This window comes from Glycine max, chromosome 5 (genome assembly GCF_000004515.6).
Source record: "Glycine max cultivar Williams 82 chromosome 5, Glycine_max_v4.0, whole genome shotgun sequence".
Lineage (NCBI taxonomy): Eukaryota > Viridiplantae > Streptophyta > Magnoliopsida > Fabales > Fabaceae > Glycine > Glycine max.
Window position 1 is genome coordinate 16,821,250 of NC_038241.2, and position 25,435 is coordinate 16,846,684.

General features: G+C 38.0%; 1 protein-coding gene across 2 annotated transcripts; it reads right to left on the reverse strand.

The window, feature by feature from the left end:
• Nucleotides 1–1,021: 1,021 nt before the first annotated feature.
• LOC100800632 (probable disease resistance protein At5g66900) lies at nt 1,022–6,968 on the reverse strand. Of its 2 annotated transcripts, none has more exons than XM_003524528.5 (7): nt 6,421–6,968; nt 5,387–5,451; nt 4,423–5,082; nt 3,489–3,892; nt 2,928–3,289; nt 2,336–2,589; nt 1,022–2,213 (listed from the first exon to the last, which is right to left on the reverse strand). In XM_003524528.5, the coding sequence occupies exons 1-7, from the start codon at nt 6,444–6,446 to the stop codon at nt 1,384–1,386; spliced, it is 2,601 nt and encodes an 866-aa protein (XP_003524576.1). In that variant the 5' UTR covers nt 6,447–6,968; the 3' UTR covers nt 1,022–1,383. The 2 variants fall into 2 exon arrangements, with proteins under 2 accessions (XP_003524576.1, XP_006579804.1); XM_006579741.4 differs by lacking the exon at nt 6,421–6,968 and adding an exon at nt 5,631–5,707.
• Between the last annotated feature and the right edge of the window lie 18,467 nt (nt 6,969–25,435).

A 25,435-nucleotide genomic window follows, 5' to 3' on the forward strand; every position in this document is an offset into this window, starting at 1 on the left:
AAAAAGATTATATTTTAAATGAAATTGACACAAGTAAATGATCCTAACCAATTAACTTTAATTTCTTAAGAAATGCAACTTAGTAGGAACCCAAAATAAAATTCGTTAATTTATCGAGAACCTAAAACATGTTTTATTCCTTTTTTTTCTCATATTTGAGACCGAAAGACAAGACCGACTCAACAATGAGTGAGACCTAAAATAAATTTTCAGAGATTCTTTTAGCTTTAAACGAGAGAGTTATATAGTGAATCTTTTGCTAAAATATGCACTTTTTTTATTAATATATGTGACATTTTTGTTTAATAAAAACTAATAATTTTTTTTTATTGATGAACCTTAAGCTAGCTTAAGCTTTAGACTACCTTATCCTTGGGTCACCCTACTGGGGGAGAGTAAATTATTAATTATCTTCATAGTTGTTGCTAATTTTTATTTAACGGTCTTTGTAATAAATTATTAAAGACATGCCAAATAGCTACAAAGACAGGCCTTCGGACCGTTTTATGAGTAAAAAAGAATAAAAATCAACAAAGACAACACAATCACTCTATCAATCTTATTTTTGCATTGCTACACTCCGTCATTAGACCACTGATAATATTAAATTATGTTGCATAATTATTACGTCCTTGTACAATCATGACTCATGAGAAATGTACCAATGCTTATCTGGTCCGCAATATGACGACAAAGAAGGTGTCGCTCGCTTATCAACTTGTTCACAAATTTTCTCAAGTGTTTATAAAATATTCGCTACTAACGTTCAAAACTAGAAACTCTATCTTTTGCATCGTTACGAAACAAAGCACTTTGTGAGTAAAAGCAAATTTATGCTAGTGATGATGGTGTATACACCTTCACATTAGTCGAAGAAATCGTTAAACACGTAAGATTTATTTTGTTGCGTGTTGCGACGCTGAAAAAAATATGCGATTACATACATCACATTAGTCGGGAACCGAATCAGAACGTAAAATTTGAGGGACAAAAGCTTAAATTTGAATATTAGAAAACATACTTTATAAAAACAAACTTTTTAACTTACCATAGTTCAATTATTTTGTGGACATCATCATGCTAAGATGTTCACTCATGACAACACATACAACAAATAAAATCGCCAACTTCTTTCAAGTAACATAGTACTGTTTACACTAAACATGCAAATACTACTACAGCAACTTGAATACACATTATTATCCATATTTTAAACAAGATTATTACACATGAAACAGTCACGGCCATTGGTCTAACATTTATAGAAAGAGGTCATAGGAGCAAATTGAACGAAACCAGCTTCAGTTAACATCAACTCGAGGAACCTCAAACTTTAGATTTGGAATCATAGTTTCAAATGCTTCCCATGAACCAGGTCATGTCTTAGGAGCTAATAGAATGAAGCCAGTTTAAGTTAACCTCGACTCGAGGAACCTCTAACTTCAGATTTGGAAGCATAGCTTCGAATGCTTCCCATGAAGCAGCTGTCTCTTCATCACATACCACCACCTTCAAATTCTCAAGATTGGTTACTGAGTATGGCAATTCACACCTTGCACAGCTTGTCATATTGAGATTCCTGAGATTACATAGATCACCAATGTCCTCTGGTAAACTTGAAAGGCTTATGCAGTTTGAGAGGTCAAGAAGTCTTAGCTTAGAAAGTTTTACAATAGAATCTGGTATCTCTTCCAAATCAGTACAGGAACTTATGTTCAGGAGTTCCAAATTCAACAACTGTCCAATTTCTTGGGGCAGAGAACTAAGCTTGTGACAATTAGTAATACTGAGCTTCTTTAGTGAGACAATATCACAGATCCCAGTAGGCAATTTCACCATATCCTTGCAATAGTCAATGTTCAAATCTGATAGTTTTGGAAATGAATCCAAAACTGTGATGGTACCATTTTCAAAAGCCTGACTTATGTTACTACACATGTAGAGGGATAACTTTCCAAGATTTTTCAATGCCCCTAAGTGAGGAACAGAAATCCGCTCTAGTCTGATTCTTCTCAGGTTTGATACAGAGCTGAGTAGTTTGAAATTGTCTAGTTCACACGGATGAAAACCATAATTTGTCATGATAAGAACTTTTAGTTCACTCATTTTCTCTATGTACTCTGGAAAGGAATACTTCTTAGTTTGAAGATTTAAAACCAGAACTTCAGCTAGGGATGGTTGTATGTGGGACTGATATGAAGTGTTTGTTTCATCTGCAATAACAGCCCATATGATGTCAGATGGGGAAGAGTAATCAATGGAAAATCACTGTTACTTAATCATTAGCAATTTCACTATGTAAGAGTATATATACTTTAGAAATAGTATAACCAACCAGCTGATATAGACAATGTGCGGGCGGGGACCTGTTGGAGTGTCTGTTTAACACTGCATCTGCAAAATTTTGACAATAAGCGGGCTATCATGCCTTGTTGCTTCTCCTCGGATTCATTTATGTCATTAATCAGTCTTTTTCTCTTTTCAATTGGTTCCAGGTTGTTTTGATAGATTGCAAGCTCTCTTAGAAGATCATGGAGGATGACGTAGTGGTTATTGTAGTAGTAATTGTCTGAGTCACTTGAATTTTTCCTGGTAAGAAAAAAATAAATAAATCCTTAGGAAGAGAAATTATCACACAAGATTAAAATACATGCTCTCTACCATATACATTCAGTACAAATTTCAACTTCTGTCAGAATAAGTTCATAAAAATAAGTATAGAGTTGCATATTGTAAGAACTAAGAACTTTAAATTCACTCCAAAATTGTCATTTTGGTTGATTTTATAAAGATCTAATCGCTTCTCACATGACCTGCACATGCTATTGAATAATTTGTTCTGGGGAATAATTTACAATTTCACGTTATATATATATATATATATATATATTAAGTGGCTGGGAAGAAAAAATAACTAGTCATTGTACCTTGCTACTAAGACATTAACCAGATTCATGGAGTCTAATTTATTTATGATGTCCATTGCTTCTATGCCGTCATCATCAAATCCATATAACACTGCCCATATATCAATAAGAACAGGAAGAGGAATTCTTTGGTCTTCAGGAAATAACCCCAAGTCCATGAAGCACTCCTTGTTGTTGGGATTATCTTCCAAAACATGCAAGAGCTTTTGGAAGCATGTAAGTAATTCAATATTAGAATCAAGTATAGAATGACCTTGTGACAATTCCTCCACCATCTTTTGCCACATCTCAATAGGCCGATGACTGAGTGATCTACCAATCACTTTAACGGCAAGCGGTAAACCCTTGCAATATCTCACAACCTGCATTTCAGCACAAGCAAATAAAGTAAGTAAACAAACGGTTGTAACTTGTTACATTGGGTGCCCAAGTGGCAAGTAATCTACCATAATATTGGTTTGAGGAGTCAAAACACAACTTTGTACTCTCTAAATCAACAATGGCTTCAGACACAAAGGACTGGTACAGATTACTCCCAATGTCAGAAAGCAAAATAAGCACCTTTTGGACAATTTCTTTGTCAGGAATATGTGAACTGCTTTTTTCCAAGAGAGCATGATGTCGGAATAGGGTCATTGCATCTTCATGAGCAAGTGGTTTTAAAACATATGGGGTGCCATATTTAGGAAATGCAACCCTAGAAGTCACCACAATTTTATAATCAGACATCTGGAATTGAAATTTCTCAATGAGGGCTTCTGATCCAGGCCAAACATCATCCAAGACCAACAAAAGTGGACTTCCCTCAATTTTCCGCAGCAAAATTTCCAACCGTTTAATTGCATCTTCATCACTTATAAACTCAGGAACGTGGTATCCACAATGTTCAAATAGTCTTTCTATGATATTCTTCAACTTAGGCGTTTGTGAGAAGGTGAAAAATAAAATATTTTCCTTGAATTTACCTGGTGAAAGCAAAGAAATCTGTCAGCCAGAGCAATTCATTAATGCCTTGTAAAATACATAACTAAATGAACACCAAGCAGAATAGAAAATAAATTAATACAGATCAAACGAAAACGCTTCTCTATTCTGTTAAAACAGTATTTGCAAAGAATATGAGATGTTTTATAATATGTTCTTACTGATGTAAAGACACGTACGGATTAATCTCTCAAAAGACATCTGTATAGAGTAAACTTCAACTCTGCTTTAGAAATAGCCAAATAGGGATTCAAAACATTTCACATGCCACTATATTCATCTATTACAGATAAAACTTCCATAGATGTTTGAAAATTTCCAATAAACTTTTTAACATGCATCTTGTACTATCTTTAGTTTACAATAGAGTATTGTATATGAGATAGTGGACATACAAATGTAGTTATGAAAGCATTGATGAGGAGATAAACAAATTTCATGATGGGAATAGACTTTGTCTATAAGAAGAACTTGTCAGGCATCAGAGAACCAAAGAGGAATTAAAACTTACCCTTGACTTCTTCATCCCTACAGAGCTTTGTAGCCAAAGTTGTTTTACCAGATCCACCCAAACCAGTCAACAAATGGGTGGACATACCGTCCCTGAGAACCTCCATCTTCAACTTGCTCAACAGTGGATTCAACCCAACAGTGAATCCAGGGTTTTCAGGAACACCAAAAGGACACTTGATTGGTGATCCAACACCTTTAAGTTTCTGCTGAAAATTCTCTATGTCTAGAAGCTCAAGAACCTCTTTCACCTCATACAGTGTGTTTTTGATATACTTAACTTGGTTGTCATCTGCAGCAAGGGGATTATTCTTGTTATGCCAAAGTCCGTCCCCGTAGAGCGGAAGCCAAGAGAGAAATTTGGTCCACCAAATACTCCTGGAGCAGGAATAGCACACAAGCTCTTCCACTGCATCTTTTTCTTTCATAAGAGTGTTGATTTCTTCTCGGGGTGGTTCCAAGTGTTCATTGTATTGATTGATTTCCTGCAGCAGAGGAGTCATATTCTTGAGGGTTTTCCTCAGTAATCGTTTGCTCTTTTTACTCGATCTACTTTTTTCCACTATGTCCTTGATCATTTTCATTGCCGCTTGAAATCGTGTCAAAAGGGTAACAAGTTGTTTGGTCTCTCCCATGATAACCAACCTGGGACCTCCTTTCTCTGTTCAATCAAACAAGGAACAAGTTATATATACACTGTTAAGACAAAGACAAGAATTAAAAAAAAAAAAAAAAAACACAGAAAGCAAAAGAGCAATAGATACATAGATTTAACATGCAGGCAGAGAGAGTTCCTTATTTTTCTATCAGAGAATAGATACAAAGAGTCTCACATGACAGAATCAATGATACAATGAAAATCTTTCCTTTTCAAATTTTAAGTTCCAAATAGTATCAGATTGGAATAGAAATCAGGCAAAACATTAACAAAATTCAAGGAATCTTAACATATACTGTTATTATACCTTTGAGATAATCGCTCATGTCTGTCTCCTTTTTATTTGGGTTTTTTTTCGCCGAGTTAGTTCTTCTGGTTGATGAAAGTAGAACAACGGGTTAATGAAACTATTTACAATATGCAATCCAGTAAAAATAAGAGCAGCAGCAATGGTAAATTAAACTGAAACTAAATGTCAGATTTGCAATTGAAAAGATTAAAACTTTGGAGGCGCGAAACATGCTATATATAGCCATGTGTTTTGAATCTACCTTGGCTTCTTCCTTTGAGTTTCCAGTGGCTTGATGGATGAAACTTCAATGAAATTGCTTAGTACTTTAATGGATATTTTTCAATTCTTTCAATAACACATGGCGGTCAACATGCTTACTAAAGATAAGCTGGAAGATCAAATTTACAATTTTAACTAAATATTAATTAGAGAATTTGGTAAACTGCCGAAATCTTTTTTCCTTAATTAAATGGTCAAGTTGACAAAAATGACAAACTTGACTGTAACAAGGAAGATGTTGGAGTTTAGAACCCATCATGCTGGAGTTCTAAACTTTGGGTTTTAAACGTAGATTCCTCTTGCGTTTTAAGTGGGGCGCGTATTCCGTGGATAAAAACAGCGGTCCACGCGCAGCACATGAAATTGTCCTTCATGACGATACATTAATTATTGTCCTAGTTAGGAAATAGCTCGACACTTGGCAATAGTAAATGACTTTCGGAGAAAAGTCCAGGAAGGTGCTTCAACTACTCCAACAACTAGTATTCATGACTTGTCAAGTTAATCTTTTTTTTTTTCTTTTTGATATTCAATTTTCGACCAATAAAAAGTAAATAGCTTGCTTTACATTTCTTAAATTATTTATCTATATCAACTTGGTTTTTTAATATAAATATAAAAGAAATAAAAAATATCAAATAAAATAATAACAAATTTCTATATGAGTGACTCACAAGTATTCAAATATATCTAAAAAAAATCGTTTTTTCTTCTTTGTTTTACTTTTGATTAAAACAAAATCAAAATAATGGACGGACAGGATTCGTTACCCGCAACCGGAGGAACTGGTCGTCATGGATTAATCGTAGGTTGCTGGTGAAGGTTGTTTCTGCAACTTCCGGCAAGGCGCGTCTCGATTTGTGACCGTGAACAAGAAGAAACTAACTTCGGCGATGAAGCATGGTTCTGATGCGCGCCTCGTTGATATGGTTGTTGAGGCCCTCTTGCAGGGAAACATGGGAGATCGGAGAATTATAATAAGAAGGGATGATGAAGTGGAAACAAAGGGATCCATGTGAATTGCAGAAGCAGTCATAGAAATTGGTGAATGAACTAACACGCCACTTGAGAGAAGAGAAAGTGTTCAATTTGTCAAGAGTTAAAGGAGATCAACGTGTTCAGTTTTTCTTCCCCTCCTTTATAGTTTTCCGAATTTTCGAGTTCACCCATCTTCATCTTCTTTCGTCCTTGCTCACCACGCATGCCGGCAAACGACGCCTTTTCTTATATTAATGTATTGTCTTTAGTCAGCATATGGCGGATGCAAGGGAAAAAACTAAGGCTAGCACTAAGGGGGTGTCTAACTTAACTCTTAAGCCTCCCATTAATGGTGATTATATTTAAATTTATTTGTTAAAATAATTGCTTAGTAAAAAAAAAATAGGTAGTTTTATATTTTTTAATGTGTTTGTTTAAATTATTTTTTTTAAATAATTTTTTTTATTTAATTTAAAAAATAAATATGATCTGTTTCTTTAAAAAAAAACTTATATAAAATATATTTATTTTAAAGTTATTTTTTTAATTTAAACAAACTAATCTCAAATACTATATTTTATAATTTGTAAAATGAGAAATACTAATGTAATTTTTTAGCACTTTTTTATTATGAAATAAAATTTATTGAAAATTATATTTTTCTTAAAATCATACTACTTATTTAATATGTTTCTTTTCTAATATTATAATTTTGAATAAATTATAAATAATAATAAAATGTATACGAAAAATGTATTGCTAGAATTCATTTCTCTTACAATAGATAATTATCAAATTTATTCTGATATTATATATTATTTTCCTTAGTAAGAGCAGATTTAATTACTAAAACAAGTATGTAGATTTCACATATGTACGTTATTTAAGTCTAATTTTATTATTTGTTTTACATATCAGAAAAAAAAATCATTTATTTTGAATTCTACCTCACTTATCTCACCTTAAAAAAACTAATAAATTAATATAGAACTTAATTTTTAAAAATATATGATCTAAAAATTATTTTGATTAAAAAATTAAAATATTAGTAATAAGATGTCTCATTTAACTAAATATTCGTCATTCAATAAAATAATAATATTATTTTCATATTTATAATTGTTTATATATATCATATCTACTAAGCGAGCTTGGACGCACTAAGCGCGAGTAGAGACAATGTCCTCGCTGGGTCTTTCTCTTCTTTAGCCTATAAACTAAGTTAAATTCAACATTAGTTCACAAAAATGGAGTTTCTACTTTGTAAATTCATACAAGAATGAAAATATTTACAATCTTCACAAAAGAAACCGTAAATTAGAGGCACATTGTTATTTTTTCACTTATTTTCAATGCAATAAAAGCTCATGAATAACAATTAACAGGGAACAGAGAAACGATGCTGGTCTTGGAAGAATTGGAAGAAACGACGTGAACAAAGAGAGCAATGAGGAATTTATGGTTTTAATTTGCAAAACTAAGGAAGAGTGATTAAAATAAGGCTAGGACTGAGAGAGGCAGTTCGCATATCCTCTCGCATTCTACGTTGGTTCTACAAGAATCGATGTCGTAATATCAAAGTGGGCTCATATAATATTTCCAATCTATCACACATTTCCTTTGCCATTAGCCAATCATACTCCCGAGGCAAAGCTTTGTATTGAATCTTCCTTTGTGCCAATCGATCAAAGACATCCGATATGGTATGGCCACGTGAAGCATTAAAAATGTAGAATTCCGCCTAGTTTTGCAATCAAGAATCAACTTTCCCCCAATTGGAATATTCATTTGACCACATGTCTCTATAAATTTCTCCTTTCTTTTGGGTGTTGTTGTCCAATAACTAACACTTTCTCTAACTTTTTCAATGGCATAAGAGATTATGGACAAACCATCTTTGATAATTAAATTCAGTATATGAGCACAACAACGCATGTGAAATAGTTGACCACCCAAAATAAGAGACCTTGGCAGAATTTTTTCTATAACGCTTTCAATCATTAGCATTATGTGTACTACAATTATCAACAATCAAAGTAGAAAGCTTCCTATCAAGATTCCAATCCATCAAACATTGAACCAAGATTTCAACAAGAGTTATGCTAGTATAAGGAGCAGACACATAAATGAACCTAAATTTTAAATAAAAATTTTAATCATATAATCCCTGTCGCAACCTACCCTTCGGCGGGAGGGCGACGCGAGAGCTCACGGGTGTGTCTTTCATGGGAGGAAGATGCGCGGAGTCGCCACCAACGTTTATTCGAGGAAAACGTCGGAAAAACCGGAAAAGGTGTGGTCTACAAACTTTAATCGTGAAAGGTTCGAGAGTTGTATTTACGCACGGGGAATGTATTAGCACCCCACACGTCCGTCACAAGGGACGACAACCTTTAATCAAGTGTGCGAATATGACTTCAAATCGTTTTATTTTCCCTTTTTTACGTTTTTATGTATTTTTATGCCTTTTTGTACTTTTTATCTTTTTGTGGTCGACAAGGGTGTTTCCCTTGCTCCTACGTATTCCTCAATTGTGATAAGGAAATCAGACCTACGTAGTTCTTTGAAAAGGGGCGAATCAAGTGATTCTTTTTACTTGGAAGGTGGTCATTTAAGGCGCTAGACCTTAAAATGATCCATTTTACTTGGTGAGAAAGCTAAGGCGTTGGACCTCTAACCATCTCACGAGGTCGACAAAAGTGGGGCTTTTGCTCCTACGTATCCTCCATTGAAGAGGAAATCAGACCTATGTAGTTCTCGCAAATGGCAGTAAAGTGATGTGTTGATTTTATGCTTTTGAACGGTCCATGTTAACCGATAAAAGCAAAGAGGACCGTTTAAGGCGTTGGACCTTAAAACGGTTTTTCAGTGATTTTTGCGGACAAAGCTTGATTTGTGAGTTGATTTTAGCCTTAGTTTCTGTTAGTGCTTAGCTCTACTGAGTTTTAAAAGATTGGCTAAGATTTTGTTAAAACATAAGCACTTAGACAATGAAGGAAAGCTGGAGTTGCTGCACATGATGTCCAACCTTATGTCAAGGAATAAGATCGGGCTGCACAATGCACAAGGCAAGATAAAGTGTCAAGTGAAGAATTGAAGCTGCAGGATCCACGATGTCGGATACAATGTCCAGGACATCCTGCCCGAAAATACTGGAGTTGCTGCACAATGCACAAGGCAAGATAAAAGAATTGAAGCTGCAGGATCCACGATGTCGGATACGATGTCCAGGACATCTTGCCCGAAAATACTGGACACATAAATCTGTTATATCTTTAACAGATTATTGTGCAGTTAGCAACAGATTAGACGATCTATCTTTAGGAACGAATTAAAAGATAATTAAAGTTCGAATTACAAACTAGAAGAGTTCGTTCAGGGATTAAAGATTAAAGATAAAAACTAAAAGATCAAACTGTATCTTTTAGATCTTTAAGTGCAGATTTTCAGGAAAATGATAGATCTCATCCAGCGCAAGTTGTTGCAGCCCAGATACGCACACTGCTATATAAACATGAAGGCTGCACGAGTTCTGTACCAAGTCCGGGATTGAAGAGTTATTTTGTGAGTTTTGGGACTTGAGTGTTTTGTGAGCCACCTTGATGTTATCCTAACTTCAAGTGTTGGACCTGAGTGTGTAGAGTTGATCTCTTTTGTTCAGAGAGCAATCTCTGGTGTGTCTTTGATTTATTTGTAAACACGGGAGAGTGATTGAGAGGGAGTGAGAGGGGTTCTCATATCTAAGAGTGGCTCTTAGGTAGAGATTGCACGGGTAGTGGTTAGGTGAGAAGGTTGTAAACAGTGGCTGTTAGATCTTCGAACTAACACTATTTTAGTGGATTTCCTCCCTGGCTTGGTAGCCCCCAGATGTAGGTGACGTTGCACCGAACTGGGTTAACAATTCTCTTGTGTTATTTACCTGTTTAATCTGTTCATACTCTCAAATATAATCTGCATGTTCTGAAGCGTGATGTCGTGACATCCTGTACGACATCTGGCATTGGTATCAGAATTTCAATTGGTATCAGAGCGGGCACTCGAAATCACTGAGTGAGATCTAGGGAGATAAATTCTGATGAACATGGAGAAAGAAGGAGGACCAGTGAACAGACCACCAATTCTGGATGGAACCAACTATGAATACTGGAAAGCAAGGATGGTGGCCTTCCTCAAATCACTGGATAGCAGAACCTGGAAAGCTGTCATCAAAGGCTGGGAACATCCCAAGATGCTGGACACAGAAGGAAAGCCCACTAATGAATTGAAGCCAGAAGAAGACTGGACAAAAGAAGAAGACGAATTGGCACTTGGAAACTCCAAAGCTTTGAATGCTCTATTCAATGGAGTTGACAAGAATATCTTCAGACTGATCAACACATGCACAGTGGCCAAGGATGCATGGGAGATCCTGAAAACCACTCATGAAGGAACCTCCAAAGTGAAGATGTCCAGATTGCAACTATTGGCCACAAAATTCGAAAATCTGAAGATGAAGGAGGAAGAGTGTATTCATGACTTCCACATGAACATTCTTGAAATTGCCAATGCTTGCACTGCCTTGGGAGAAAGAATGACAGATGAAAAGCTGGTGAGAAAGATCCTCAGATCTTTGCCTAAGAGATTTGACATGAAAGTCACTGCAATAGAGGAGGCCCAAGACATTTGCAACATGAGAGTAGATGAACTCATTGGTTCCCTTCAAACCTTTGAGCTAGGACTCTCGGATAGGACTGAAAAGAAGAGCAAGAATCTGGCGTTCGTGTCCAATGATGAAGGAGAAGAAGATGAGTATGACCTGGATACTGATGAAGGTCTGACTAACGCAGTTGTGCTCCTTGGAAAACAGTTCAACAAAGTGATGAACAGAATGGACAGGAGGCAGAAACCACATGTCCGGAACATCCCTTTCGACATCAGGAAAGGTAGTGAATACCAGAAAAGGTCAGATGAAAAGCCCAGTCACAGCAAAGGAGTTCAATGCCATGGGTGTGAAGGCTATGGACACATCAAAGCTGAATGTCCCACTCATCTCAAGAAGCAGAGGAAAGGACTTTCTGTATGTCGGTCTGATGATACAGAGAGTGAACAAGAAAGTGATTCTGACAGAGATGTGAATGCACTCACTGGGAGATTTGAATCTGCTGAAGATTCAAGTGATACAGACAGTGAAATCACGTTTGACGAACTTGCTACATCCTATAGAGAACTATGCATCAAAAGTGAGAAGATTCTTCAGCAAGAAGCACAACTGAAGAAGGTCATTGCAAATCTGGAGGCTGAGAAGGAGGCACATGAAGAGGAGATCTCTGAGCTTAAAGGAGAAGTTGGTTTTCTGAACTCTAAACTGGAAAACATGACAAAATCAATAAAGATGCTGAATAAAGGCTCAGATATGCTTGATGAGGTGCTACAGCTTGGGAAGAATGTTGGAAACCAGAGAGGACTTGGGTTTAATCATAAATTTGCTGGCAGAATAACCATGACAGAATTTGTTCCTGCCAAAAACAGCACTGGAGCCACGATGTCACAACATCGGTCTCGACATCATGGAACGCAGCAGAAAAGGAGCAAAAGAAAGAAGTGGAGGTGTCACTACTGTGGCAAGTATGGTCACAAAAAGCCCTTTTGCTATCATTTACATGGCCATCCACATCATGGAACTCAAAGAAGCAGCAATGGAAGGAAGATGATGTGGGTTCCAAAACACAAGACTGTTAGTCTTGTTGTTCATACTTCACTTAGAGCATCAGCTAAGGAAGATTGGTACCTGGATAGCGGCTGTTCCAGACACATGACAGGAGTTAAAGAATTCCTGGTGAACATTGAACCTTGCTCCACTAGCTATGTGACATTTGGAGATGGCTCTAAAGGAAAGATCACTGGAATGGGAAAGCTAGTCCATGAAGGACTTCCTAGTCTGAACAAAGTACTGCTGGTGAAGGGACTGACTGTGAACTTGATCAGCATCAGTCAGTTGTGTGATGAAGGACTCAATGTAAACTTCACAAAGTCAGAATGCTTGGTGACAAATGAGAAGAGTGAAGTCCTAATGAAGGGCAGCAGATCAAAGGACAACTGTTACCTATGGACACCTCAAGAAACCAGTTACTCCTCCACATGTCTATCCTCCAAAGAAGATGAAGTCAAAATATGGCATCAAAGATTTGGACATCTGCACTTAAGAGGCATGAAGAAAATCATTGACAAAGGTGCTGTTAGAGGCATTCCCAATCTGAAAATAGAAGAAGGCAAAATCTGTGGTGAATGTCAGATTGGAAAGCAAGTCAAGATGTCCCACCAGAAGCTTCAACATCAGACCACTTCCAGGGTGCTGGAACTACTTCACATGGACTTGATGGGGCCTATGCAAGTTGAAAGCCTTGGAGGAAAGAGGTATGCCTATGTTGTTGTGGATGATTTCTCCAGATTTACCTGGGTCTACTTTATCAGAGAAAAATCAGACACCTTTGAAGTATTCAAGGAGTTGAGTCTAAGACTTCAAAGAGAAAAAGACTGTGTCATCAAGAGAATCAGGAGTGACCATGGCAGAGAGTTTGAAAACAGCAAGTTTACTGAATACTGCACATCTGAAGGCATCATTCATGAGTTCTCTGCAGCCATTACACCACAACAAAATGGCATAGTTGAAAGGAAAAACAGGACTTTGCAAGAGGCTGCTAGGGTCATGCTTCATGCCAAAGAACTTCCCTATAATCTCTGGGCTGAAGCCATGAACACAGCATGCTACATCCACAACAGAGTCACACTTAGAAGAGGGACTCCAACCACACTGTATGAAATCTGGAAAGGGAGGAAGCCAACTGTCAAGCACTTCCACATCTTTGGAAGTCCATGTTACATTTTGGCAGATAGAGAGCAAAGGAGAAAGATGGATCCCAAGAGTGATGCAGGGATATTCTTGGGATACTCTACAAACAGCAGAGCATATAGAGTATTCAATTCCAGAACCAGAACTGTGATGGAATCCATCAATGTGGTTGTTGATGATCTAACTCCAGCAAGAAAGAAGGATGTCGAAGAAGATGTCAGAACATCGGGTGACAATGTAGCAGATACAGCTAAAAGTGCAGAAAATGCAGAAAACTCTGATTCTGCTACAGATGAACCAAACATCAACCAACCTGACAAGAGACCCTCCATTAGAATCCAGAAGATGCACCCCAAGGAGCTGATTATAGGAGATCCAAACAGAGGGGTCACTACAAGATCAAGGGAGATTGAGATTGTCTCCAATTCATGCTTTGTCTCCAAAATTGAGCCCAAGAATGTGAAAGAGGCACTGACTGATGAGTTCTGGATCAATGCTATGCAAGAAGAATTGGAGCAATTCAAAAGGAATGAAGTCTGGGAGCTAGTTCCTAGACCCGAGGGAACTAATGTGATTGGCACCAAGTGGATCTTCAAGAACAAAACCAATGAAGAAGGTGTTATAACCAGAAACAAGGCCAGACTTGTTGCTCAAGGCTACACTCAGATTGAAGGTGTAGACTTTGATGAAACTTTTGCCCCAGTTGCTAGACTTGAGTCCATCAGATTGTTACTTGGTGTAGCGTGCATCCTCAAATTCAAGCTGTACCAGATGGATGTGAAGAGCGCGTTTCTGAATGGATACCTGAATGAAGAAGCCTATGTGGAGCAGCCAAAGGGATTTGTAGATCCAACTCATCCAGATCATGTATACAGGCTCAAGAAGGCTCTCTATGGATTGAAGCAAGCTCCAAGAGCTTGGTATGAAAGGCTAACAGAGTTCCTTACTCAGCAAGGGTATAGGAAGGGAGGAATTGACAAGACTCTCTTTGTCAAACAAGATGCTGATAACTTGATGATAGCACAGATATATGTTGATGACATTGTGTTTGGAGGGATGTCGAATGAGATGCTTCGACATTTTGTCCAACAGATGCAATCTGAATTCGAGATGAGTCTTGTTGGAGAGCTGACTTATTTTCTGGGACTCCAAGTGAAGCAGATGGAAGACTCCATATTCCTCTCACAAAGCAAGTATGCAAAGAACATTGTCAAGAAGTTTGGGATGGAAAATGCCAGCCATAAAAGAACACCTGCACCTACTCACTTGAAGCTGTCAAAAGATGAAGCTGGGACCAGTGTTGATCAAAGTCTGTACAGAAGCATGATTGGGAGCTTACTATATTTAACAGCTAGCAGACCCGACATCACCTATGCAGTAGGTGTTTGTGCAAGATATCAAGCCAATCCTAAGATAAGTCACTTGACTCAAGTAAAGAGAATTCTGAAATATGTAAATGGCACCAGTGACTATGGGATTATGTACTGTCATTGTTCAGATTCAATGCTGGTTGGGTATTGTGATGCTGATTGGGCTGGAAGTGCAGATGACAGAAAAAGCACTTCTGGTGGATGTTTCTATTTGGGAACCAATCTTATTTCATGGTTCAGCAAGAAGCAGAACTGTGTGTCCCTATCTACTGCAGAAGCAGAGTATATTGCAGCAGGAAGCAGCTGTTCACAACTAGTTTGGATAAAGCAGATGCTCAAGGAGTACAATGTCGAACAAGATGTCATGACATTGTACTGTGACAACTTGAGTGCTATTAATATTTCTAAAAATCCTGTTCAACACAGCAGAACCAAGCACATTGACATTAGACATCACTATATTAGAGAGCTTGTTGATGATAAAGTTATCACACTGGAGCATGTTGACACTGAGGAACAAATAGCAGATATTTTCACAAAGGCATTGGATGCAAAACAGTTTGAAAAACTGAGGGGCAAGCTGGGCATTTGTCTGCTAGAGGAATTATAGCAGCTACTGCTATCTGAACGTGCTCAAACGTCTCACTTAACATTAATAGCACGTTCACTACTGAGCCAAAACAAATTCGACCGTTGCTTCACACGTCCCTCTACATTCCTCATTCAAACTTATATTTTCGTGGTAATCTCGTTTTCAGCATTCCCCAACAGCTCTCAGAAATTTACGAAATCATTCCAAAGGCTCTGCACTTCCATGGCTACCTCCCCAAAAGAAACTTCAGCTCCTGGTTCAACCTCTGTACCATCATCTCCATCATCCACCAAAGCACCATCAAACCAGGAACGACCTGAATTCAATATCCAGCCCATACAAATGATTCCTGGTTCAGCCCCTGTTCCTGAAAAACTGGTCCCCAAACGACAACAGGGTGTGAAGATTTCTGAAAACCCTAGCCTTGCAACAAGTCCTAGGGAAGTAGACACGGAGATGGACAAGAAGATCCGCAGTATTGTGAGTAGCATTTTGAAAAATGCTTCTGTCCCTGATGCTGATGAAGATGTTCCAACATCTTCCACCCCAAATGTTTCTGTGCCTGATGTTGATAAAGATGTTCCAACATCTTCCGCCCCAAATGCTGAAGTCCTCTCTTCATCCAGTAAAGAGGAATCAACAGAGGAAGATGATCAAGCCACAGAGGAGACCCCTGCACCAAGGGCACCAGAACCTGCTCCAGGTGACCTCATTGACCTAGAAGAAGTAGAATCTGATGAGGAACCCATTGCCAACAAGTTGGCACCTGGCATTGCAGAAAAGATTACAAAGCCGAAAGGGAAAAACCCCCATTACGAGGTCTGGACGAATCAAAACTATGGCACAGAAGAAGAGCACTCCAATCACTCCTACCACATCCAGACGGAGCAAAGTTGCAATCCCTTCCAAGAAGAGGAAAGAAATTTCCACATCTGATTCTGATGATGATGTCGAACTAGATGTTCCCGACATCAAGAGGGCCAAGTCATCAGGGAAAAAGGTGCCTGGAAATGTCCCTGATGCACCATTGGACAACATCTCATTCCACTCCATTGGCAATGTTGAAAGGTGGAAATTTGTATATCAACGCAGACTTGCCTTAGAAAGAGAACTGGGAAGAGATGCCTTGGATTGCAAGGAGATCATGGACCTCATCAAGGCTGCTGGACTGCTGAAAACAGTCACCAAGTTGGGAGATTGTTATGAAAGCCTAGTCAGGGAATTCATTGTCAACATTCCCTCTGACATAACAAACAGAAAGAGTGATGAGTATCAGAAAGTGTTTGTCAGAGGAAAGTGTGTTAGATTCTCCCCTGCTGTAATCAACAAATACCTGGGCAGACCAACAGATGGAGTGGTGGATATTACTGTCTCTGAGCATCAAATTGCCAAGGAAATCACTGCCAAACAGGTCCAGCATTGGCCAAAGAAAGGGAAGCTTTCTGCAGGGAAGCTAAGTGTGAAGTATGCAATCCTGCATAGGATTGGCGCTGCAAACTGGGTACCCACCAATCATACTTCCACTGTTGCCACAGGTTTGGGTAAATTTCTGTATGCTGTTGGAACCAAGTCCAAATTTAATTTTGGAAACTATATTTTTGATCAAACTGTTAAGCATTCAGAATCTTTTGCTGTCAAATTACCCATTGCCTTCCCAACTGTATTGTGTGGCATTATGTTGAGTCAACATCCCAATATTTTAAACTACACTGACTCTGTGATGAAGAGAGAATCTCCTCTATCCCTGCATTACAAACTGTTTGAGGGGACACATGTCCCAGACATTGTCTCGACATCAGGGAAAGCTGCTGCTTCAGGTGCTGTGTCCAAGGATGCTTTGATTGTTGAACTCAAGGACACATGCAAGGTGCTGGAAGCAACCATCAAAGCCACCACAGAGAAGAAGATGGAGCTGGAACGCCTGATCAAAAGACTCTCAGACAGTGGCATTGATGATGGTGAAGCAGCTGAGGAAGATGGTGAAGCAGCTGAGGAAGAAGAAGAAGCAGCTGAGGAAGAGGAAGATGCAGCAGAGGATATTGAATCAGATGATGATGATTCTGAAGCCACCCCATGACCATCAGACCTTTATTTTTGCTTTTTACTCTTACTAGCTATAGGGGCATGTCCCTTTGAACAATGGTTTACTATTGGTCTGTAATATTTGCACCTTAAGTTCATGCATTCTACTTTTGTCAAATTCTGTCTAAAAAGGGGGAGTAATGGTATTATTATATGCATGATTAGTAGGATACTATGTGCATGATTTGTGATTTTGAGAAGTAGGATACGATGTATGCATGTATGCATGATTCATGATTTTGAGGGGGAGTTGTATGTATATGATTTTGAGGGGGAGACTGCTGCTGCTGATGATGACTGATGTCACATGAGATGTCTTGACATCCTGGAAAAGACTAGTAGCTGATAGAAGATGCTGCAGTGAACTGCTTTACAGCAGTAGGAGCATGGAGACAGGGGGAGCAGAAAGCTGATGTCACGTGAGATGTCCTGACATCCTGGAAACGACTTGCAACTTGCAGAATTTTGCTGTCGCCACTACAGATACCGCTGTGCTTGATTACTCTGATAATGAAAGTTGCTGATCCCACTTGCATAACTGCTCGTACCTGCTCAGGAAGTGTCTAAGTATGTTTTAGACAAAATTTGCCAAAGGGGGAGATTGTTAGTGCTTAGCTCTACTGAGTTTTAAAAGATTGGCTAAGATTTTGTTAAAACATAAGCACTTAGACAATGAAGGAAAGCTGGAGTTGCTGCACATGATGTCCAACCTTATGTCAAGGAATAAGATCGGGCTGCACAATGCACAAGGCAAGATAAAGTGTCAAGTGAAGAATTGAAGCTGCAGGATCCACGATGTCGGATACAATGTCCAGGACATCCTGCCCGAAAATACTGGAGTTGCTGCACAATGCACAAGGCAAGATAAAAGAATTGAAGCTGCAGGATCCACGATGTCGGATACGATGTCCAGGACATCTTGCCCGAAAATACTGGACACATAAATCTGTTATATCTTTAACAGATTATTGTGCAGTTAGCAACAGATTAGACGATCTATCTTTAGGAACGAATTAAAAGATAATTAAAGTTCAAATTACAAACTAGAAGAGTTCGTTTAGGGATTAAAGATTAAAGATAAAAACTAAAAGATCAAACTGTATCTTTTAGTTCTTTAAGTGCAGATTTTTCAGGAGAATGATAGATCTCCTCCAGCACAAGTTGTTGCAGCCCAGATACGCACACTGCTATATAAACATGAAGGCTGCACGGGGTTGAGGACCAAGTCCGAGATTGAAGAGTTATTTTCTGAGTTTTGGGACTTGAGTGTTTTGTGAGCCACCTTGATGTTATCCTAACTTCAAGTGTTGGACCTGAGTGTGTAGAGTTGATCTCTTTTGTTCAGAGAGCAATCTCTGGTGTGTCTTTGATTTATTTGTAAACACGGGAGAGTGATTGAGATGGAGTGAGAGGGGTTCTCATATCTAAGAGTGGCTCTTAGGTAGAGATTGCACGGGTAGTGGTTAGGTGAGAAGGTTGTAAACAGTGGCTGTTAGATCTTCGAACTAACACTATTTTAGTGGATTTCCTCCCTGGCTTGGTAGCCCCCAGATGTAGGTGACGTTGCACCGAACTGGGTTAACAATTCTCTTGTGTTATTTACCTGTTTAATCTGTTCATACTCTCAAATATAATCTGCATGTTCTGAAGCGTGATGTCGTGACATCCTGTACGACATCTGGCATTGGTATCAGAATTTCAGTTTCACTTTGTTTATTAGTCAATTCATTCAAGGAAACTTCCAAAGAAAAACGTCTGATAGATTATTTTTTATTATTTTATTTAAAGATATTTTGATTATTTTATTATTATTTTGCTTTTTTTTGTTTAACCGAGGTTACAACGTGAACGATCGGTTAGATTTTACTTTAACAGTGATTAAACGAGATTACAACACAAATGATCGGTTGAAATTCATTTTATCATTTATTAGGTGACAAAACAGCTTAAATGATCGGTTAAAGCTTGTTAAAAACGGAAGAAAAAGAAACTGAAATTGAATGAAATAAAGATGAAAGCCAAAAAACAAGAAATGAATTAAAAGTCTTAGATTTGGAAACTTACCCATTGAAGAACGAAGAACGGATGAAGAACGGACGAAGAACGGTGAAGAACGGAGGAAAACCTTCACGAATTTGCTTACGAAAACCTCTCGGAAGCGTTACAGAAGCACCTCGACTTGGACTTTCTTCACGGAAACAATTTTTTTCACCCAAAACAGCTGAAATGCATAGCCAAGGGAATCAAGGACCCTTAGAACAACCCCATTTTGCCTTTTTATAGGAAAAAGGGGGAGGAGGTTGCTACCCAGCTTGCCCAGGCGAGCTGGGTAGCTTCCTCCAGAAGCAATCCAGCTTTGAAAAATAGTCTAGAAGGCCCAATTCAAAATTTCAAAATTGCTATTTGCACCCCCTATTTTGATAAGTTCACCCTCCTTCTTTCGTAATTTACGGAAAAGTTACGGAAGCCTATAGAACTTGATTTTATTCTTTTTTCTCTTCCTTCTCACCCGTTTTAAATGAAATATGCTTATTTAGGATTATGGGAATTTTACGAAAGCATTACGGGTGTCCCGGAAGCCCATTTTTAAACAAAACGGAGGAGGTGGTTGCCACCTAGAAAAACCTGAAAACCATTGGAAGAATTATATCTTTTGATTTTTATTCAAAACTTGTCACTGGTAATCAATTACCAAAACCATGTAATCGATTACACAAAGCTTTTTATGAAAGGATATGACTCTTCACAATTGATTTTGAATTTCAACGTTCAGATACACTGGTAATCGATTACCAATATCTTGTAATCGATTACACCATTTTGAAATCAATTGGAACGTTGCAAATTCAGTTGAAAGCTTTTTGAAATCAAACTTTGCCACTGGTAATCGATTATAGGAAATTGGTAATCGATTACTAGAGAGTAAAAACTCTGGTAACTTAGAAAATTTTGAGAAAACTCTTTTGAAAAAAACAAAACTGTGCTATGTTTGTTTTTTGAAAAAAAATTTCAATACTTCCCTTGTGAAGTCTTCTTGATTTCTTCTCTTGAATCTTGAATTAATCTATTCTTGAATCTTGAAATCAAACTTCACTTGATTCTTGAATCTTCTTGATTTCTTCTTGTTGACTTAATCTTGAAATCATTCTTTGAGATTTTTGTCATCAACTTTGTCATTATCAAAACTACTTGAATCAACTTGATTCATCATCATGAAGCTTGCTTCTACATTTGTGAGCTGAATGATATTTTCAAAATTGAACCTTGAACTTAAATGACTATCTCCAAATACCTTGCTTAGATTCTAGGAGAGCAGTTGGTTCAAGACAATTTGCCCCAAATTTGGGGGAATTAACCGGGATGCAAAGTAAAAGGTAAAGCACATCAGCACACACAACAAATAAGTTGTGTTAAAAGAAAAGAAAGAGCAATCAAAGAAAATGTGTGTTGTTGTAATAAGGTCAAATGCAAATTAAAATGAAAGGCTAGTGAGTAAGCTAATTGTATTGAAAAGAATATTTGGATAAGTCTAGGAATTGTGCTCTCTTAGAATCTAAGCCTTTGAATACTAGAAAAACCAATTATTTTTGTAGCCAAACCTCACTACAAGCCTATGAAAGTCCTTCTGATTCTGTTTATGCATTTCTGACTTTATGGCTTGAGATGAAGTTCAAAGATTGGACCTCTTGCTAGTTGTTATTGATGAATAGCTTAAACACTTGTGCTTGAGTGAAACAGAAGTTGTGAGACTGTGGTTTAAGCTGCTTTCCTTGATATTTGTCTTATGCCTAACTTCATCTAATTGTACAGGTTACATTTTATTCTTCTCTTTGAATAACTGCATGCTTTGTGAAAGACAAGTGATGAGGGCATTTTGCTTCATTCTTTTATCATGCAATCAATAACTTTTGTTGCATACACCTTTGTACATAGTCATTGCATGTTTTTGTCACTTGGGGACCAGTGAGCTGTTCTTTATTTGCTTGAGGACAAGCAAAACTATAAATTTGGGGGAGTTGTTAGTTGATGAATACGACTAACTTTTGTGTATAAAACCTGTGTAAATTGTATCAAACTCCTCCAATTGATGGTTATTTTGTAATGTTGTAATCACTTTTTGTTAAAGATAGGTAATAAATACTTAGTACTCCCATTTTGTGTGTTTAATAATCATTTCCTCTTAATTTCAGGTTAATTAGGCAAGCTTGTGAAGTGCTAATTTTCATCCGCTCGCTAAGCCAATCTACTGGCTTAGCGAGCCATCCACTGAGCGCGGCACTCCTTTGGCTGAGTGCGAGGAAGAATCTGGAAGAAGGATGAGTTGTGCATATTCACTGAGCAAGGGCTAATCCCGCTAAGCGCACCGCTTGAGTCCATCCGCTGAGTGAAAAGACATGCGTTAAGCCGAAATTTACTAATGCGCGCTAAGCGAGCCATAGTTGCGCTAAGCGCGCAAGCACCAACAAGGCCACCTATTTAAGCTTGAAATCAGAAATGGAGAGGGAGTTTGGGAAATTCTCAAAGCTTTTGCATGTTTAGAGATTTCTAGAGAGAGAAAGGTCCAAGTTCTAGAGAGTTTTGAGAGCTTTTGCTGTGAGAAGACTGGCAGAGAACTGAGCGAGAAGAGGAAGCCATCCTGAGAGCATGAGATGAGTCTGTGAGTGGTTGTGAGGTTCTAGAGGTAAATGAGACATCCCAACTACTTGTATTTCTTCAATCCTTCATTTTTCTATTCTCTTTGTTATAAAGGAAGCTTCCAAGATATGGAGAGCTAAATCCTCTATTGGTTCTTCCTTGTAGGTACTTGATGTAAATACTTGTATATCTATTTAATGATGTTTTATGTTCTGGTCTGATTCTTAGAACTTGATAGGACAGGGCTAGTTTATCGTATTATCATGAGGGATCGGGGTACGGTAACCTAGTTGTTTGTATATTTGTCTTAATGCGGTTTTGGTCAGGTTTAGTCCAATAAGAGGAATATGAGGACGATGCTTGATCAGGATTAGGCTAGACTATCATGAGGAATCGAGGTTTAGCATTTCAGGAGACACCATAGAACACATGAGCATTGTTAGGTAGAGAATATCCTTTTAACATCAGGCGCCTAATAGGAAGACCAACGTGTTGCCTACTTGTCTTTACGCATCATTACTCACGTGATTTTCCTTTTAATAGTTAGTTTGCATACTTGTGCATAGTCGACACATCTCTTTTCATACTAGACACCTATTCACTGAATATAGCTTTACCAAGTAACATAAGTTCCTCGAGAGTTCGATACTCGGTTCTTACCATTTTATACTGCTTGCGCGATCTGGTGCACTTGCCGGGTTCGAACACTTATGATATTCTGGTGTGTTCCATGTGTGATTACTTATGAGTACTTTTGTTGAGCAAGCTTGAATTATTATTGTATTTTCTTTTGCATGATTAACTGGGACTGAATGATGCTTGCGATGTGCCTTGCATCCTTAATGTTCGCTATACCATAATTCTACTATTGATTCACGAGTTTTGAGATCGGCCATCTCTATAATTCCTGAAGTGTGATAGGATGTCATGGCAAGCCGTTAGGTGATACAAGTGGTCTAGAAAACTTGATGTGTGTATTAATGTCATCAAGAATCATGAACCTACATGTGTGTTAGGAATGAGTGTGTTTAATTGATGTGTTAACATATGTTGGTTAATCCCTTATTTTCTTTGTGTGTGATCATAAATGTGGTTGTTGAAACTTGTGATTCTTTAATACATCCTTAGTGAATGTTTAATTCTTACTTCTTATATGTACGTTATATACTCATTATAGGAACCTATAGGTCTATGTATGCTTGTAGTGTGGTGCTCTACCTTGATTTCATAGATAATATGTTTTTTTTTTGTGACTCATTGTTTGTAGCGATGCTAATGCCTTGTAGTTCGATGACCTATATCAAGATATATTTCATAAGGAATACTATTTTGACCGTACCTTCTGGTTCTAGTATGACCCATTTCTTTGTGTCGCATACTAAAGTCAAGTGATTTGATTTTACTTGTAACTCCTAGCATAGTTCATTCACTATGCTATGTGTTTGTGCTAAACAATTTGCCTCTTGCTGATTCCATCACAATCAAGCAATTATCGACATCTCCATATGTGTGTACAATATAGTCATGTTTTGATCTCTAAAATTCATTTGAATATTTTTTGTTGACTCCGAATGGTTAATCCTTCTTGATTTACACTATTGCCTCCTAGCTAATTGGGTGTTAGCATTATTGTGGGCTGGTTATCTTCCAACCATGCCTTGTTAAATTGTTTGGTAAACTTATCATGGCATTGTTTCTGTCACTAGTAGAGAGATACTTTCACCTTTGCCAGTCACGTTAAGGTGTTTCAAGAGGAAATACCCGAGTATGCATGATCCTTGTTACTTGTAGCCTGAAGTCAAGCTTAGTAAGTCATGTACCTGTGTTCCTTATGGATGTGCTTAGTTTATCACCTAAGTGTGAGATTGAGAATCTAGTAGGTCTAGTATCCATAGAAAATTGTAACCGTAGTTCTTGGGGGATGTCTTGTATATAGTTATTAAGCGTAGTTGGGAAAGTTATGAGGAGTAGTTAGGAAGCTTGGTGTGAAACCTTAAGGGGAGTGTAAGGTCATTCGTAAGGAGTTGTTGGTTGCGTATAGAGAGGCTTCAGAGTGAGTGTTCTTGCGTAAGGTAGATGACCTAAAGGATTAGTGATGATAGTCGTATGTTTAGTGAGATAGATCTTAGTTCTCCTTACCTGTTGATCTGGGGAAAGTCTGAGGATGCTCCGAGGACTACCTTAGGACTTGTTGTAGTCTTTATGTGTACTTGATAATGTCTTGACATGATCGATGCCCTGTGTGTTCAAGGGATGCATGGATAAGATCTCCCACCTTGAGTTAGATGTGGTGGTGAGCCTTGTGTTACGTGTTGTAGTGTCTTCCGAGTTAGGTTGAAGTCTGTGAAGTATCTTAAGGATGTTGTAAACTCTTGGGGATCACTTTTTGTGCTAGGCATCTTAATATGTGTTTTAGTTAGGTGATGATAGCCCTTAGAGTATGCTACCTCTAGATGAGAGGTAGCTATAGATCATTCTTAAGTAGAAGTTGCTCTAGGATGAGAGGAAACCTAAGATTAAGATTAGATGCCCCTAAGTAGTAGTCAAACCAGGAGGTTATCCTGAAAGTTCCTTGAGTTAACTTTAACCCTTGTTAGAGATGACTTGAGTGAGTTGAAGCTTTTGTGAGGTCCTTGTAGGGAGTAAACTTTGAGTTTTATAGAGAAGTCAGTCACGTAACCAGTTAAGTGCTACCTTAGTCGAGTAGGTCCTTGTTGGAGTAGTAAAATATTGAAAGTAAGTTTTAAGTTTAGAGGAGTGCTTGTAGGAGGCCAAGTAGTGGCCTATGTTCTTCCACAGCTTAAGACTCATTGAAGGATTTATCCTACGCATGATCTAGAGTTGGTTGCCATGGTGCGCGCCTTCACATTTTGGGTGACTGGTGTGTTCTTGAAAGTCACTTGTGGACTAGGATTGGCAAAAGCTTTAGAATCTCAAAAGCTTATATCTCTTTTCTTGAATCGTTTCATGTTCGAAAAGAAAATCGATCGTGTGGCCTGTCATGGTACCTTATATTTGTTCATTCGGATCCTCAACAATGACTTCTATGATATTACCCAACTCCAAATAGTATGTCCTTCACATTCTATTATCATTGAGATATCACCCTCGTTATAGAACCTGACTTGCGAAATACTATCTTTGAGGAAATGAGAATCATCGGGCTTAGTCGCTAAGTGCAAAGGAGTCAAGTGATCAAAGAGCACTTTACGTGGGTCACAACCTGGTATTAGGAACCTAATATGTAATCTTTTTCTTCTCGTTCTTTTGGTGAAGTTTTAGGGATGAAACTTCCTTTA

Excerpts from the sequence above, each read along its gene's own strand:
- LOC100800632 (XM_003524528.5), bottom strand. The coding sequence starts at position 6,446 with ATGACGACCAGTTCCTCCGGTTGCGG. Across the intron at positions 3,290-3,488 it reads ACAAAGAAATTGTCCAAAAG|GTTGTGAGATATTGCAAGGG; the intron begins GTGCTTATTTTG and ends GCTGAAATGCAG. Across the intron at positions 2,214-2,335 it reads CACATTGTCTATATCAGCTG|ATGAAACAAACACTTCATAT; the intron begins GTTGGTTATACT and ends CTGTTATTGCAG.